Source organism: Hydra vulgaris, chromosome 06, assembly GCF_038396675.1.
Source record: "Hydra vulgaris chromosome 06, alternate assembly HydraT2T_AEP".
In the NCBI taxonomy this organism is placed as follows: domain Eukaryota; kingdom Metazoa; phylum Cnidaria; class Hydrozoa; order Anthoathecata; family Hydridae; genus Hydra; species Hydra vulgaris.
In genome coordinates this window covers 30,213,547-30,231,708 of record NC_088925.1, presented here as the reverse complement: position 1 = coordinate 30,231,708, position 18,162 = coordinate 30,213,547, and the positions used below count along the sequence as shown (strand labels likewise).

At 27.9% G+C, this 18,162-nt stretch overlaps 1 protein-coding gene across 1 annotated transcript in view; it reads right to left on the bottom strand.

Moving 5' to 3' along the window:
• The window catches only part of LOC100201447 (uncharacterized), a 44,110-nt gene extending 30,594 nt beyond the window's left edge, over positions 1-13,516 (bottom strand). Inside the window, exon 1 of the mRNA XM_065799823.1 lies at positions 13,376-13,516. Within this exon, the coding sequence (XP_065655895.1) occupies positions 13,376-13,447 (72 nt within the window). The 5' untranslated portion in view covers positions 13,448-13,516. The remainder of the gene's footprint in view (positions 1-13,375) is intronic.
• Between the last annotated feature and the right edge of the window lie 4,646 nt (positions 13,517-18,162).

Sequence of the window (18,162 nt, the reverse complement as noted above, 5' to 3'; positions counted from 1 at the left end):
GCTCATCCCTGCATATATAAATATAAATATAAATACATATATATATATATATATATATATATATATATATATATATATATATATATATATATATATATATATATATATATATATATATATGTGTCAGCCTTGTTAAGAAGCGTTACGCAGCTGGCATTTTGATGTGAAAAGGTGATTTGCCTGTGAAAAGGCAATTTGCCTATGCGTTCAGCAGTTTTGCGTTATACAAAAACTTTTATCTTTTAGAATATTTAAATTATCTTTTGATACCATTTACATGACGTTTATTCAGAAGAAATAAAGTCGTAAGTAAAAGCATTAAACTGCAAAACTAATAGATTTTTTGTTAAAGAAACAGAAAAGAAACAAAATTTTAATAATTTTTTTGTTGTTGTTAAAAATTAGTTAAAGAAAATAAAGTGCTTTAAGCTTTATCTTAAGGAATTAAATATATAAATTCCTTTTAAATATAAAAATTATTTTTTGTCATAATAGTTTAAAAAATGCACGATTTATTTTGATGTAAATATTTTATTAATAAGATATTTTATTTTAAGTTTATTGTCAATTCAATAACGTAAAGTTTTAATAACATTCGTTTAATTTATGAAAATAAATTATGATCACGAATATGTTATTGGTAACTGATAAATAATTTAAAAAAACTCTTTATTGTTTAAAAACATTATTAAAAAGAGTTCACAAAAAAAAAAAAAAAAAAAATTTTATTAACAGTTAATAAAATAACCAAAAACCAACTGTAAAATTATAAGAAAATAAACAAATATTATGCTACATTTTATGAAAAAATATTTTGTACAAAAAAATTTTTTCAGTTCATATTTGAAAAAAATAACAAAAATGATTTTTCAAATAGGAACTTAGATTTTATTTGTAACTTTTGTTATAGTGAGAAAAAAAAACTGTTTTATGATTATTTTATGATTTTTAACGTGTTAATAAAATAACTTTAATTACAATGCGGTACTTGAAAAGACGCTAGTGACGCAATATAACTTCTAACAATACAAAATATATTTGGTGAGTTGAGTTACTTTGAAATGCGTTACATGTTTTCGTTATGCAGCAAAATCTTGTAACAAGGCCTGATATATATATATATACATATACATACATATATATATATATATATATATATATATATATATATATATATATATATATATATATATATATATATATATATATACATATATATATATACACACACACACACACATACATACAAAGTTAATGTTATTAAATTATAAAGCAATATATTTAGTTGATATAATAAAAAAAAAATTTATTGAACTGAGTTTTATGGTTGTCTGCAATTATCAGCCTTGTGTATAATTGATAATGAAAAACCTTTTAAAAAATTGGTGGGTAATTTTATGTCAAATTACCAAGACCATGTCACAATACATCTCAGATTTTCTTAATTTTTATACAGTTGAGAGTACTTACTAATGTAAGAATTCCTTGAAATTTTTAGCCTCTGGATAGAAGGTCCTGAAATATGAACATTTTACTTATAGCAGATAATGGCTAGGCCCCTTTTGTTCCCTCAGAATTGAAAATGTTTATTAAGAGGTTTCAAGTCACATAGCATTTACAATATTTGATCTTTTTACCTAAAAATTTGTACCTGGCAATTTTCAGCTGTGAAGAATCCAATGATCAAAAATAAAAATTAATTAATATTAAGTAAATTTATTTATTAATTTAAATAAATTCAGGCAATTATTTATATATCTGTTTTTATTGCCGAAAAAACCCATGTGGCCTTGATAATATCAACAACAACAAAAATTTTATACGTCATTCTATATTCATTGATCTTTCAAAAAATATAAGGGTTTTGATCTGCAAATATATGAATTTCTATATATATGGAGAATTGAACATGCTACCTTTTTGTAGCGGAATATTGCAATTCATTTTTCTCTACCTTTCAGACTAGCCGAGCTTAGAAACTTTTTGGATTTTAGGAGTGCTGATGAATGTGCATGTTAAAGTTGTTTCCACGGCCCAAGAAACCAGGGAGGAGGGTTATATGCTCACTTTTTGTAGCAGACTCTTGCAATAGAATTTTCACTACTTTCCAGACAAAATAGTGTTCTGAAAATTTCAGCATTTGTGTAGTCCTGATAAACATATACTAGTATTGTTTCAAGGGCAGACGTCCAGAGGGTCCATAGAGCTGGGGACCTGGGGCCATGCCTCACTAATTTTTTTTAGAAAGTTTTTTTTTGATTTTAACAAAGTCAAGATAACTTTGAAACTATAGTCTTCAAAATTTTGTTTTTTCCCTGTTTTATTTAATTACTTACAAAATAAAATACAAAAATATAAAGTGTTAAGATTGTTTTAAGATTTGCTTAGATGTGTAAAATGGTCAGAATATACATGTTCAACTTTTGTTACAGGTGCATCAGTTTACTGGTTTTTTTTTTTTTATTTACAGGTGCAAGGTCAGCACCTGTAAACAAAAACACAACATATACCTATAGATACCAACCTATAGATACCAACCCTATAGATACCAACCCTAATTCTGTCTATAGATACCAACCCTAATTCTGAGGGTTGGTATCTATAGATACTATTAACTTTAAATAAATTAAAATATAGGTTAAATTGATGATAGTTCTTAGTTTCAGGAATTATTCTACTTTTTAAATCTTTTCATGATGATGGCAGATTGTTAAAACTTGTCATCTGTTATTCCAGATCTCCAAACTATTTCTTTTCTGCCATCTTCTCCATAACGCTCAAATCTCTTCAATTATTTTAACAACAATTTATTTTATGACAAGTATCATTTGACAGTTTTCCAAAATCACAAGAACCCATTTTTACTGTAAAACTGACTAATAAGTAGCATTTAAAATTAAATTAAAAATGAGAAATCAATAGCAACTAATATAAATAAATTAGTGATTGATTTCTTTTTATTAAGTTTCTTTAACAAGGTTGTTTATATGTTATTAATTTGTTAATGTTAAAAGTGTTAATGATAAATTAAATAGGTTATAAATTTTTTCTATGCTAATGTAATGACAGGATATTTTTTTGTTACTGTTAATAGCTTTTATTTAATTTTATGTAGTTTTTATTTTATGAATTAGCAAATATCAATCAAAATAACAATTTAAAAGATGATTTTTTTTTTTTAATAGATGTAATGTTATGGCAGGATGTTTATTTTTACTGTTGGATTTTAGTTAATTAAATAACTTGCTGTTCACATTTTAGTATAAAAATGTCAACTAATTTTACTTAAAAAGTTTAAAATTATACGATGTAAAATCCGGTTCAAATCATTATTTTAGATGTATGACCAAGCCTTCCCAGGAGACGCATGCAGTTTCCAGTCTCGTTTATTCACAAATAAGTTTTTTATTTAGACAACATTTAGTTATTTAGTTACGGTTGTTTGCAAGTTTTATATATTAGGTGTTTCAATACTTTTCGGCCACAAAGATATTTCAAAAACAAGGAAAGCAAAACTAACAAAATAGGAAATTAAAATAAATTTATATAGAAAAATGTAAAACAAAAATTAATAATTAAGGTAATTTCTGTACTCTTATATTTTTGTTTTTTTAGGGTGGTTCTCATTTCAGCAACAAAATGGATACAAGCAAAAAAAAAAAAAAAAAAAAAAACAGTTTCAAGTTGACATTAAAAAGACTCATTTTCCTATAAATTTATTTATTTTTTTTTAAAAAGGAAACCGAAAATAAAAATTGATTATGAAATGATTTCACATCAGACGGTACGACATTTGCTGTCATTGTTGAATGAATACAGTCAGTTTTATGGTACCCTCGTAAGAGTGTCGGCTTTTTTTCTGCTAATTTAACCAGAAAAAGTTGTATTTGTATACCACGCTCCTTCACAAGGATTTCAATTAACGACAACCAGCAACAGACAAGAGGTTCTCCAAGATTGTGTACTTGAACAGGTTTTTAATCAATAATTAAGGAGTTCAACCAGCTGACAGAACCCAAATCACACTTTATGGTAATATATTCGAATCCCCATTTTGTTGCTAGATTAATTCCTTTTGTCACGGCTTACAACTCTGTGAGATTAATATGAGCTGTGTCATCTTGTTTCCTCAGTCATGTACAGTCTTCTACTATTTCCCCAGCCACTTCAAAAACTATGCCAGCAGTTAAACTGCTTGCATCGCATCACACTGTTGCTTCAGAGGTGCAGGCCTTGTTTTAAAAAACGAATGCTTAATGCATTAGCTTAATGTGAGTTTGACGTCATAAAATTCTCTTTATCTTTTTATTTATAAAGATATCGAAACTATCGCAATTTAATAAATTTCCGCAAAATGCAACCAAAAAAAAATAACTCAACAAAAAACAATAAAGAAATGTTATATTGGAATTTTTCTTTTCTTTAAATTTTTTAAACTATTATTAAATAATTAAATGAAATATTAATTTATTGTCTATTTATCAAAATTTTTTGATTATTTATCTAAATATATTTGATTATTTATCAAAATATATTTGATTATCAAAATATATTTGATTATCAAAATATATTTGATTATCAAAATATATTTGGCATATGTCATTATTTATCAAAATATATAGTATACTATATACTTTGATGAAAAAAAATCTCAATAAAGTTTAATTTTTTTCAATAGTAAATAACACTTATATCCAACATAATTGTCATTCAAACTTTTTTACATAATCGTCAAAGTGGTTTTTTGTAAAATTAATTACTTCTTTTATCTTACCGCTAAATAGAGCAGTGTAAAAGTTAAAAAAATATCAAAATTGCTTCATGTAAATCGCTCTAGGTGTACATAATTCGTATGTAAATTGCCAGCAGCCTAACGCTTTAAAACAAGCACTGGAAATGTTTTTGACATTCCAGAACCCATGAAAGGGATCTTCCTTTGTAAGTCTTTCCAATAAACTGCTTACTAATTTGACAACAGGTTCATTCACCAAAGATTCATAACTACTCGACACCCTTTTTAGCTGCTCAAAGGGCGCAACCAGTTTGCTATAGGAAAATATTCGGTCAGCTGTCCACAACAAGAAAAAATTTGCTGACATGTCACATTTCCAACAGACATGCGTGCATTGTTTGTGCATTCGCAATCCAAGCAACTACCACTGACAAGTTTTTCCAGCAATTTTGAATCCAAGTCATATTTTTTCAAGAGTTCTTGAACCCTGCAACTTGACACTATGTTATTATTGATGATCTCATCAATAAATGAATCTGTCCCAGACTCAACAACTTTGTCTAAAGACAATACCTTTCTTAAAATTTTAACTATTATTCTGGGTGCTATATTCAAACCCAAACCCAATCTTGTTAGACAGTAATGCTACCCTTTATATTCCACAAATTGATATTTACATAATGCATTCATTAACACGAATCTGCAGGTATGCTTTCTTTAAAACAATTATGTTAAGATTTTCTTAGCATCGCCATCTGCAATACAACTGGATACAAATTGATTAACTTTGTCACAGCGATAGCACGTTATGTTCTTTTGTCTGCTTTCTTGAGGAACTTGTCCTAAGATTACCAAACTTCTTAATTTTTAAAAAACCTGGTACAGCAACATGGTTGATATTAAGCATGAAGTTTGCAGTTGTTTTCTTGCTTTGTCAGGTAATCCGAGAATAGATGCACACCTTATCCACTTTTCGCTTACATGAGATGATATTAGCATTGCTCAGCCTTGTTAATTCTGCTAGATGTATTTATGAACTCTTCGTATGCTGTCAGCAGAGAAGGCAGTAGTCAGTGCATTTTTCACTTCATTGTAGATTTCTTTTATCATATCACTGAGGCTTTGATAAACAGCAAATACCTCGCTAGAAAGAAATAAGGGGGATCACCGCATGCAACTTGCCAACTTTTTGAAGTTTTGCTACTAGTTCCAATTTTTGTATCCATTCTGAAAATTCACCTAAACCATCGTACTGTGACACTAAATCCCCAAACTTTATCACAATAATCATGACTGAAATGGCTTTTAATAAGTTTATATTTGTTGTTTTTTTTCTTTCTGTCTTTGTGAATATCTTTATTCAATATATATACATTTGTAAATATCTCTGAGGGTATAATAAACATTACAAACATTATTTACAGTATAATATATGACACACCCACAATGTTCCTTCTGACGCAACACAATAATAGTTTATATATAATACAATTATTTACACTAATTACAATTTTAAAAAAGATCCATAAATACATAATGATCAAAAACCAAATGGAACAAGTATAAACCAAAGTATAGTTTATTTTTAAAATTATCTTTACTTTGCTAAGGTTGAGAAAATTTTTTTTTGGAGAAAAGTAGTTGTCTGCCCTCAAAACAATTTAACACATATTCAACAGGACTACAAAAATGCTAAAATTTTCAGAGCTCCAGTTTGTCTGGAAAGTAGTGAAAAATATATTGCTATATAATAAGATCCCGTTATAAAAAAGAGCGATACATGACGCAACTCCCCCTTGTTTCTAGGACCCTGGGAATAACTTTTACTTGCACATTCATTGACACTACAGATATGCAAAAAGTTTCAGAGTTTCAGCTAGTGTTAAACTCTGAAAACACTGAAAGTCAGAGATTTAGTCTAGGTAGTGAAAAATCAATTGCAATTTTTCGCTAAAAAAAGTAGGGGCTGTGCCCCATTATCCATATATAGAAATCCATATACTTAAACATTAAAATCTTTATGTTTTCTGAAAGATCAATAAATTTTTTCTCGACATCATCAAGGCCACATGATTTTTTAAAAATGTTTTTACATTATGAATTATACACAATGGCTGAAGATTGCCGACAGGCATGAAACTAAGAGTTCCATAAAAAGCTGTTTTTATGCATTTTATGCAAAAAAAACAATGCAAAAAAAGTTGATTGTTATTTTAAATAACAATCAACTTTTTTTCAAGAAGGTTTCAAGAAAAATGGCACTATCTGGAGGTAATTTTAATTTTTTGAAAAAACTACTTATATTTTTTTGCCTATTACTTACTGTATTATGCAATCATTTTTAGAAAGTCCTCAAAAATGAAACACTTAAACATCTAAATTATTTGTAATTTTTAGTAAATTATTTATAAATGTCTCATTAAAAGATACTGGGCACATTGTCCAGTATCCATTAATAGAACATTTTTAGATAATTTAGTAAAATTTATAGATAATTTAGATGTTAAAATGTTAGATGTTAAAGATGATAATTTAGATGTTTTCATTTTTAACAACTTTTTTAAAAAATCATTAAAGAAATATATTGAAATATACTTTTATAAACTTTTACAACAAAAAAGTTAAATAAGCCTATTGTTTTAAAATAATATAAATGATACAATCTTTATCTTTAAACTTTAAAAATATAAAGAAAGTTTTAAGTTGTATTTAAAATAATTCCTATTATAAAAAAAATTCCTCAGTGGCTAAAGATATGTCTAGACATATTCATGACAAAAAAACTGAAGATATGGCCAAACTTTGACAGATGTCAGACCAAGTAATAAAGCAAGTAAATAATTTTCATTGAGATTATTTATATAGTGTGACAGAGTATGCTGAGGTGGAGATATGGGTTCATATTTTGCTAACTTATAAAATTTTGCTTTTTATTTTAAGTGTATATAGTTTTGAATTTACTGTTTTTGTTGTTTATTAATAATTATGTCATTATAATAATTAGTTATTATGATTATTTGAAATTTAATTGAATAGGTGCATATATCAACGGGTATAAGATATTAACTAACATCAGGCTTGGACGGGAATGGCGTGCGATTACGCGCTTTGTTTGACCACACACATAAAAAAAAAATTATATAATTTGACCACGGTTGCTTAGACATTTTTGACAATATTTTTAAAGCAGTTGAGAAATGCGTTAAAAAATATTAACAAAACTAAATTAAAAGGAACATTAAATAAATATAAAAAAAAAGAATATTAACGAAAAAGATAAAAAAAACTTTAACTAAACTAAAAAAAATTGAACTCAAAGCGATAGTTATTTTAAGTTACGTTTTTACGTTTCAAATAATTAACTTTTATCTTCTGTGATGTTTTATAAAAGTTTCAGAAACGCGTTTACAAATCACTTTTAACGACCATTTAATAAATAAACAAGAGTATTATATATATTATTTAATTATATACATATATATATATATATATATATACATATATATATATATATATATATATATATATATATATATATATATATATATATATATATATATATATATATATATATATATATATATATATATATATATATATATATACCAAATATTTAATAACTAAATCTATTTTAAAGTCTTTTTAAAGTAGTAATTTTCAATTGTTTCAAGCAATGATTAGTAAAAAAAAAAAGCAATTAGAAATAGTTCTTACTAAGCGAATTCTTTTAATTATTACATTATTACAATGCAATGTTATAATTTCATAAACAAAAGAAATTAGGTTATTAAAGCGTTTCGCAGCAAATGGAAGATTTGTACAGATTAAAAATTAAATATAATTTTAAGTATTGAAGGTTTTAAAAATGGCATCGGCTCCAAAAATAATTAAATTTAATAAGCCAGTATCAAAGAGCTTAAAAACATTTCTGTTGTGGGGGAAAGAGGAATTTATCGGTTACACTGAAGAAAACGGATTAGTTATCAAAATATGGTGTAAGGTTTGCGCAAGAAACAAGTTTGCTATTTTAAGTGATCGTTCAGTTAGAGGAGTAATGGTTGGTTCTTTGCAGGCGTTTATTGAGGGAAATAGTGTGGTAACAAAACATCAGGTAAGATTAAAATTAAAAGCTCATTTGAATTTGCAAATACAGAAAATAATTTCAACTAAGTTTTTACTTTATTCACAAATATTAAGTACAATATTTTTCCCGCGATAATTTATAAATTTGTCTTTATATTAAGTTTTTAATTTTTAAATTTTGATTTTTAAAATAGGTTGATCGTCATCTTGAAGGTCATATCCATAAACTGGCGCTGGAAATCGATAAGAGAAACCCAACTGAAGAAACTGGAATAGGCCACATTATAAATCCAGATAACCAGAACTCTTTATTTAATAAGCAAAACATTCGTGAAGCGTATTTTAAGATGATAAAAACAGCATACGAAATGGCTTTAAAACCAAGCATGCCCCATAGCCATTTTGAAGTACTTATCAAATGCCAAAGACTTAATGGTGTGCAACTTGTAGAAGGAAAAGGCCACAATCGAGCAGGTAAATCATTTTTTAAATTAATTTGATATTATTTAAGAAATTAACAAAGATCAAATTAATTTTCATTTGTATTTAGCACGTCAATTTATCTCCTGCATTGCTAATGCCATTAAAGAAAAAATTGCTAAAATTGTTAAAGAGAAAAACTTTTTCTCCATACTTTCTGATGGCTCTCAAGCACGAAAAACAAAGGATGAGAAAGAGTTGAAATGGTTCTCTCTGAATTAAAGTTAAACAACGCTTTGTTAGTCACAGAAGACGAGGATTGACAAGATTGGTACATAACTGGCCTGCAATTATTGTAGGCTTTGAAAACGCACTTGTCAATCGCAATACCACAGCAGAAATGAGCGCTAAACTTTTCGGAATCTCCAAACGTTTGCATGACTACCGACTGTTATGCATGTTTTGCGGTTACTTAGACGTCTTAGAGAAATTGAGCCCGTTATCATTGGTTTTCGAAAAAAAAACGTTAATGGAGCACGAGGTAAAACCAGCCATAGATCTAACTAAGTATTACTTGGTTGAATTAAGTAATGAAACAATAGACGATATACTTGATTCATATTTACTAAAATTTAGAATCAAGTACAAAGATGATACAACTACTCTTGTTTCTTCTTATTTCAAAGATGGCCACGAGTTAAAAAAAACAAATGCAGAATTTGTTGACATTGAGCTTTACGATATGACTAACATTAACTTTGATAGTATTAATGCTGCTATAGAAGTTAGAAAAACTGCAGTCAACATCATTAAACCATTAATAGACGATAGATTTAGTTCGTTGTCAAACAAGGTCTTTGAATCAATGAGTTGGTTGGATCCCCAATTTTGGACAGCAGACAATATGTACTATGTACAGCGATGCTAGCATCTCTTTATTAATAAGGGAATTTAAAATTCCTTTAGAATACGCAGGATTAAAAGTTGAAATGGTTCTCTCTGAATGGAATTCTTTTAAATTATTAATAAACACAGAGTTTATTAATAGAAAAACTTTCCCAAACCTTCTTCTTCTTGTTGAACTAATAATGTGCATTTCTTGCTCAAACTCGTCAGTGGAACGGATTTTCAGTATACTAACCCTGATACTAAGTGATCGTCGTTTAAAAATGAGCAACCAGACAATGGAAGACGCAATATTGATAGCCGGGAATGATCCAAATTTTACCGTAGAAGAACGAGATGATATTTTGAATAGTGCCCTCAATATATACCTAAATAAATGCAGGGGGGTTCGCCTTGAATCAATGGAGGGCACTGATGCTGCACTAGAAACAATCGATAGTTCCGACGAAAGCTCCATTGACGACGAATATAGCTCAACATCTGAATCGGACTATTAAAGTTATTGTATTTGTCTTCTCAATTCCGTTTTTTTTAATCCAACAAAATACATTTAAAAAAATCAGAGCTTTTACATTTATCATAAAATATACATGCATGTCGTCCATAAAGGCTGTCACAACAAATATTAATTATAAGTAAAAGATCATTAACTCTCTTCCGCGGATATTTTCATTCAAAAATAAAACACTATAATACTTTTAAAATCACTGCGCAAGAGTGCAAATAATTTCTAACTTCTACCTATTAGTTCAACTGAACATGACGTCTATTTTTGTCGACTTCTTATACAATAAAAAAAAAATTCAATTAGCATTCTTGGATATTTTAAATACAAAGTGTCCACTTTTAAGAATCATTGCAAGTAACTAATCGATTTATTTAAAAATGTTTTATATATCGCATTTTATTATTAAAGTTTAAAAAAATAGTAATAGTATTTAAAAATCTTCACGTAATATAAAAGTTTTTAAAAAGATTAACGATCAACTTGAAATACAATAAAAAGTTATTTCTAACGCTATTTTAAACAGTTTTTTATCGACTCATTTCTAAAACTTAAAAGCAACCGTGGTTATATTTTCAAAAATATATAATATGCGTGGTCAAACCAAGCGCGTGATCGCACGCCATTCCCGTCCAAGCCTGTAATATGCCAAAATGTTTATCTTGATCTTTTTTTTAGAAACTCATCATTGATAATTCCATAAATTTCAATTAACTTTCTGAGTTGTTAATTGAAAAATTGCATTTAAAAGGTTTAGGTTTCATTTTAAAAATAAAAATATTAACATACCACAAGCCTTCCCGGGAAACGCGTGCGGTCTCACGCCTTGTTTGTCCACGCCCAAAGTATTTAAGATTTGCAAACAGTTTCATTTTTAGCCATATTTTAGAATGCTACTTGAATAATAAGTGACGGGGCTTGAATAGTAAGTGACAGAGCCCCGGCCCCATCACTTACTATTCAAGCAGCATTCAGCAATCCAAAGGCAAAAGCCGACACATCTTTGCAATATGACGGTAAAGCACGACTTGTACGTCAGACCTGATATCCTTTGAATTTCACAGGCTGATTATATGATTAAGATGGAATTTCTAGCAATTTTCATTGATGACAAATTGATAATTAATCTATGCACATATAAAATTGATAATACGCACATACAAATTTATAATTGATCTATGCACATATAAAAACATATAAAAACTTACACTATTAAATTTTCAAAGAAAAAAAAATTTAATCGAAAAAAGTTCAAAGTATTTTGGTTTTATAATGAAAACTTAAATTTCTTAAAATTTTAAAAATTGTAAAAACTAATACTATTTTTAAAACTATGTAATTCTACTAGACATTGCATTGGATTTTTTTTGTCAACATATTTTATATGATTAACATAGATGTACAGTGCATAAAAAGACTTAAAAATGAGGGGTCTTTCACCTTCAGAATTTAAGTGGATTTAAAGTTATTGAAATTTTTGTGCAAAAAAAACTGATGGATATTTGACAAAATGCCTTGTTTTTAAGTATGGAAATTTTGCTGTGAACACGGCTGTTTCAAACAAGCTTTAAGGTTTATTGTTTTTTTTTAATATTCACTTAGGGGGGGGGGGGAGTGTTACTAAAACATTTATAACTTTTGAAATATTAGAGATAATTTTGTTCTGTAAAAAGAATATAAACACCAATAAAATGTTTTACCTTATGACATTGAATGAATTAATAAAAACTTTCTTCAATTTCAGATTAAACGCGGCAAATGAAAAACTTGGCTAAATTTTGGTAATTATTCATCACTTTTTATAAAATAAAAATATATGATTCAGATATTTATCATTAAAGTATACACATTGTACAGTCACTATAAATCAAAAGAATTTTTACTTAATCCTAATTATTAACTGAAACAGGCTTGAAGTCAGTAAAGTAAATCGCATTATTTTACTCAAAAAATATTTAAGGTCGTGTGATTGTTTTAAAATAAAAACAAAAATTTATGAATATTACTAGATAAATTTTTTCAAAATCATCCAAGTTTGAAAACACATTTGATTACATAGCTAGCGGTACAGAAAAAAAGTTTTTTGATTTTCATATTCATAAAAAGTTTAAGTATTACTAATTTTGTAGACTTTTCAAAAATATTATCTTTTTATTCAAAATGAATAAAAACAAAAGTATAAATGCATTAAAAAACAAATTTTTGGAAAAAAACTATAGAACAGACATTCATTAACAAGTGTTCCAAATTTCAACCATCAACCATGTAATTATGTTATCAAATCTTAAACGGTCTAAGATAGGTTTTCCAAATAAATTGCAAAACACAGAATAGCAATCCCAAATTAATAGCAATATTTTTACTACTTTTATTTCATTCAATGTAAATATTTATTTAACAAGAAAAGATAAATTTTATTAAGTGGTCTTAGGCATGAATAATATATAAGAGAAGCCATAATAAACATTGTACTTTCTGTATAAAGTTGGAAAAAAGTTGAATCAAACAACTTGATGCAAAAATCCTCAAGGTTCTAGTTTAATTATAAAAAAAGATATAAGAGAGTAAAGTTTTTGTAAATCATTATCAAATATTTTTCGTTGCACTGTGGAATTAACTTTACAGCATTTTAAAATATTGTGATGTGAATGTTATGTGAATAAAAAAGATATAACAATAGTTAAAGATACATTATAAAAATAACAAATTAAAAAAAAAAAAAATCTTACATCTCGCCTTCCCATTAAATCTTGTGCCATGCTGACGTTTTGATTTATTAACGATAGCAATGGAAATGCCATTATTTAATGCTAAAAAAATTGTTTTATATAAAATTACATTTTTAACCATTTAAATTAGAATATAAACTGAATGAGATTATATGAAACCCTTAAACAATTAAGAATGAAGGGCTTTTATATATATGGATGGATAATTTTTTGTATTTACTAACTTTAAATAAAACTGTATAAATACGAAGCAATCTTGTAAAAATAAAAAGTTACTTAAAAAATAAATAAAATACTACCTAAAAAACTTAAAAAAAAAAAACACTTAATTTAAATGATTAATAATAAGTTTTAAAAATTTCTTATAAATTAGTAAAACAGTACTCTGGTGAATACACTCATTTTGGCGTAAAAAATGAATCGCAGCGGACCTCATAGTAGTACAGTAATCCATCACATATCAGAATATGTGAGCCGTGAACTCACACGCTATCAAAAAGACTAAAACATGATCACTTTTTTTCTATTAATTTGCTGTTGCGAAAGGTGAACTAAATTTTAATAGAATCTGAAATATATTCTAAAAAGTTGTTACATTCAGGGAAATTTACATAAAACACAAATACTAATATATAGTAAAAATCTAAATTTAGGTTTACTATTATTGTTGCGATGATCATTATTATGTTGTGTAAAACTACACAACATAACAATGATAGTAATATTAATAATAATATTAACAACAGCAACAATAATAAGAGTAATATATAACAACACAATAATAATCATAATTTAAAAACATAAAAATGAGGAAAATATTCAGTGGGCATCGGACGTCCAAAGACGTTTAATGCCCACGTATAGTTTATACGTATCTCTCTAGTTTATACGTATAAACTCACTAGTTTATAAACTCACTAGTTTATAAACCCACGTATAAACTCTCTAGTTTATTTATTACATTTGTAGACTTAAAAAAATATTAACTTTACATGTACATTATTTTCCATAATATTAATTTACATGTATATTTACATTATTTTCCATAAAAAATAAAAACAAAACTATTTTGATTATAAAAATATAAATAATATAAATTTTATAAATTTTACTAGTAAATTTTACAAGTAACACTCTAGTGTTACTTGTAAAATTTATTTAAAAAATATATATATAAGTTATTTGTAAGATAAACAAGTAACACTATACAGTGGGTGGCCATTGAAATAGGGCCATGACGTTTTTTGTTATATTGTCAGCATTAATTCACCTTTTAAGCGTAAAATTCACAATTTTTCATAATTATTTACGACATTATTACAAATTATTGTGTAGGCAACAGTATTTTGTTGCTAGCAACAGTGGCGGCGTTAGGGTAGGGCCTGGTTGGGCGATGGCCCAGGGCGCCGAATATAAAGGGGCGAAACTAATTGGTTATTTTACCCTTTGCCTTTTTTTTTTGAATGGGGTTAAATTGAGCTAGGGGCGCCGTAGAAATCTCGCCCAGGGCTCTGCTTTATTTCTTGATTTTATTTAGATTAATGAAAGACTAACATTTTTTGAAACATTTTTTTTTCTGCTTTATTTCTTGATTTTCTTTAGATTAATGAAAGACTAACATTTTTGAAACATTTTTTTTCAGGTGCGCTTTTCTGATGAATCCACGTTTCAGATCTTGGACGACAAAGCCTCATTTGTGCGACGAAGGGTGGGTGAAAAATTTAATCCAAACTACATTATCGAGACAGTAAAATATCCATTGTCAATTATGGTGTGGTCCGTTATATGTGGTAAGGGTACGGGAAGGCTTTACATAGTCCAAGGGACAATGAGGCAGGACCAATACAAAGAAGTTTTGGAGCAAAAGCTCATTCCTCAAGTCTCGGAATGGTTTCCAGATGGCAAATTTATAATTATGCAAGATTCTTCCCCATGCCATACGGCAAAACCCATTAAAAAATTTCTTGGAGAGAAAAAAATTCCACTGCTGGATTAGCCAGGAAATTCCCCGGATCTTAATCCTATAGAAAACCTGTGGGAGCTATTAAAACGGGAGGTTTCTTCAAAAGAACGGGTGAAAATAAAACCCAACTTATTAAAAACTAATTGAAGGTTGGCATCGAAACCCTCACATAAAAGAATTAGCACAGAAATGCATTGACAGCATGCCACGGAGAGTAGAAGCTATTATAGCAGCAAAGAGTGGATTTACAAAATATTGATAACATAACAATTTTTATATATAAAAAAAAAATTCGTTTGTTTTTATATTTATATTTGATAATAAACAACTATTCTTTCAATTTTTAATTATTTTTAACCGTAAACCTTTATTTTTTTTTACATTATGGATAAAATTTCACAAAAATGTGTAGAAAACTCGATGGCCCTATTTCAATGGCCACCCGCTGTAGTGTTACTTGTTTATCCGACAAATAACTTTTTTTTAATCATAGGGGAGACCGGGGCTAGTTGGCCGCAGGGGTAAGTTGACGAACTGCGTTTATCTTCAGAGCCTTTCATCAGAATGTGACAAAAATTACACAAAAACCTCCTTATTGACCATTTCATCATTCACTGTGGTATCGTCAGAATTTGCGCATGCGCATGGGAGATATTGAGATTTATGCGTTTTTTGGACAAAAACGTAACTTTTAGAACATCGCTTCCTTTTTACTTTACAAAGAAAATAGTTAGTCGTATGAAAAAAAATTATTGTAAAAGTTCCAGTGACAATTGGTTTACTATATCCAGTCAGACTTTTTTTTCAAAGCTGCCTTTTTCAGGATCTATAGACTGTTTATTAAAAAAAAAGCTTTCGGGTAAGTTGACAAATTTTTCACGGGGTAAGTTGGCTCATAGCATTTACTATGGAAAAAAAATATATATTTTTATAAAATTAATTTTTTTTTTTTTTAACTTTTAACAATATTGAAAAAATTAATTCTTACAAAAAAATAAAAAAATAAATTTTTTTAGTTTTTTTTTTCACGGATAAAAAGTGGGCTACTGTTTGGCTTTTATACGGACTAATATTTGGTACCAGCTAAAAGTAATATTAAATTTTGGGATAAAATTGTTGCAAAACTTAATAGTAAAAACATTTCTAATAATTTTGCACTTAATAGTGCATTAATAATTATCTTTAAACTTTGCGCCAATTTACCCCGTGGTGGGGTAAGTTAGCGGTTTTTTTTGTTTGAGGGCCCGGAAAGGCCCCAAGAATTTTTTTTGTAAATGAATTCAAATTTTATAAGTTACCCTAATCCATACTCTTTAAGACTACACTTTAATATTTAAAAAAAAATGAACTATTAGGGTTACAGAGCTCATAATGATGCTCACGGGTGATGCGGAAGTTATCGGACAAATCCTAATTTCATTATTTGAGCATAATAATTAGTTTTTGTGGTTTTATGCGTAGGCATAAACGTTCTATAAAATATAAACTTTATTATTTGAAACACAATTATTTAAAATGAGGTTAAATGCAGCTGAACGAGAATCATTTCGAAATCGACTAAAAATGTTTTTTGTTAATAAACCTAATATTAAAAAAAAAAATCGTAAATCATTTTGAAAAGGAAGGATTTGCTCGAAGTACAATATATGATAACCTAAAAAGACTTGAAACTGTTCAATCGTTTTCTGATAGAAAGCACTCTGGTCTTCCAACATCCTGGACTAGAGAAAAGAAAGCTGAATTAACGAGACTTGTCAATCGAAAAGGGGTCAGTCAGAGAAAAATAGGTATTAAATTCGGTGTAAATCAATCGACAATTGGTAGTTAAAAAAAATGAATATTAAATATAGAAAACGTGAAAAGATTCCAAAATACACTATAGAACAACAAATAAGGGCAGAGAAAAGCAGGAAACTAGTTAACCAACTCTATAACACAAAATCGCTTCTAATCATCGATGACGAAAAATACTTTTGTTTTGCAGGGGACAACATGCCTGGAAATTCTGGATACTACACAAACAACAAAAAGACATGCCCAGAAAGTGTTCGTTTTATAGGAAAAGAGAAATTTCCAAAAAAATTATTAATGTGGATAGCCATATCTGACCGTGGTATGTCCGAGCCATTGTTTCGCACTTCCAACGCTGTAGCGATCAATTCATCAATCTATATTAATGAATGTTTAGAAAAACGACTTCTTCCATTTATTCACAAGTATCATGGAGACTGTAACTATTTATTTAGGCCAGATTTAGCAAGTTCTCATTATTCTAAAGATTCTCTAAATTGGATGGACCAATATGTCTTTTACGTTGATAAAGAATCCAATCCCCCAAATGTGCCTCAAGCACGACCAATTGAAAATTTTAGGGGACATTTGGCACAGAAAGTTTACGAGGGAGATTGGCAAGCTTCAACAGAGCAAGTTTTGATTGATTGCATTAAATTAAAACTACAAGAAATTGATTTAAACTTTTTACAGTCGCATATGAAAGGCGTCAGAGCAAAATTGAGATCAATTGCAGATGGTGGTTTTTTTTTCATATAAAAAATAATATATTTTTATTAAAAGATAAATGCTTTATTTAAAAAAAAAAATAATAGTAGTTCGTTTTTTTATTTATAAATAAGTTATTGACGTTTTTATTTTGTTCGATAACTTCCGCATCACCCGTTAGAGTAAAAACCGAGCCAACTAGCCCCGGTCTCCCCTATAATTGCGTAATTGCTATATTTCTATAATTATATTGTTAAGTAACTTAATTTTTAACTTAAACTTAACTTAAGTTTATTAAAATGGTTTGTTGCCCAAATACAAATAA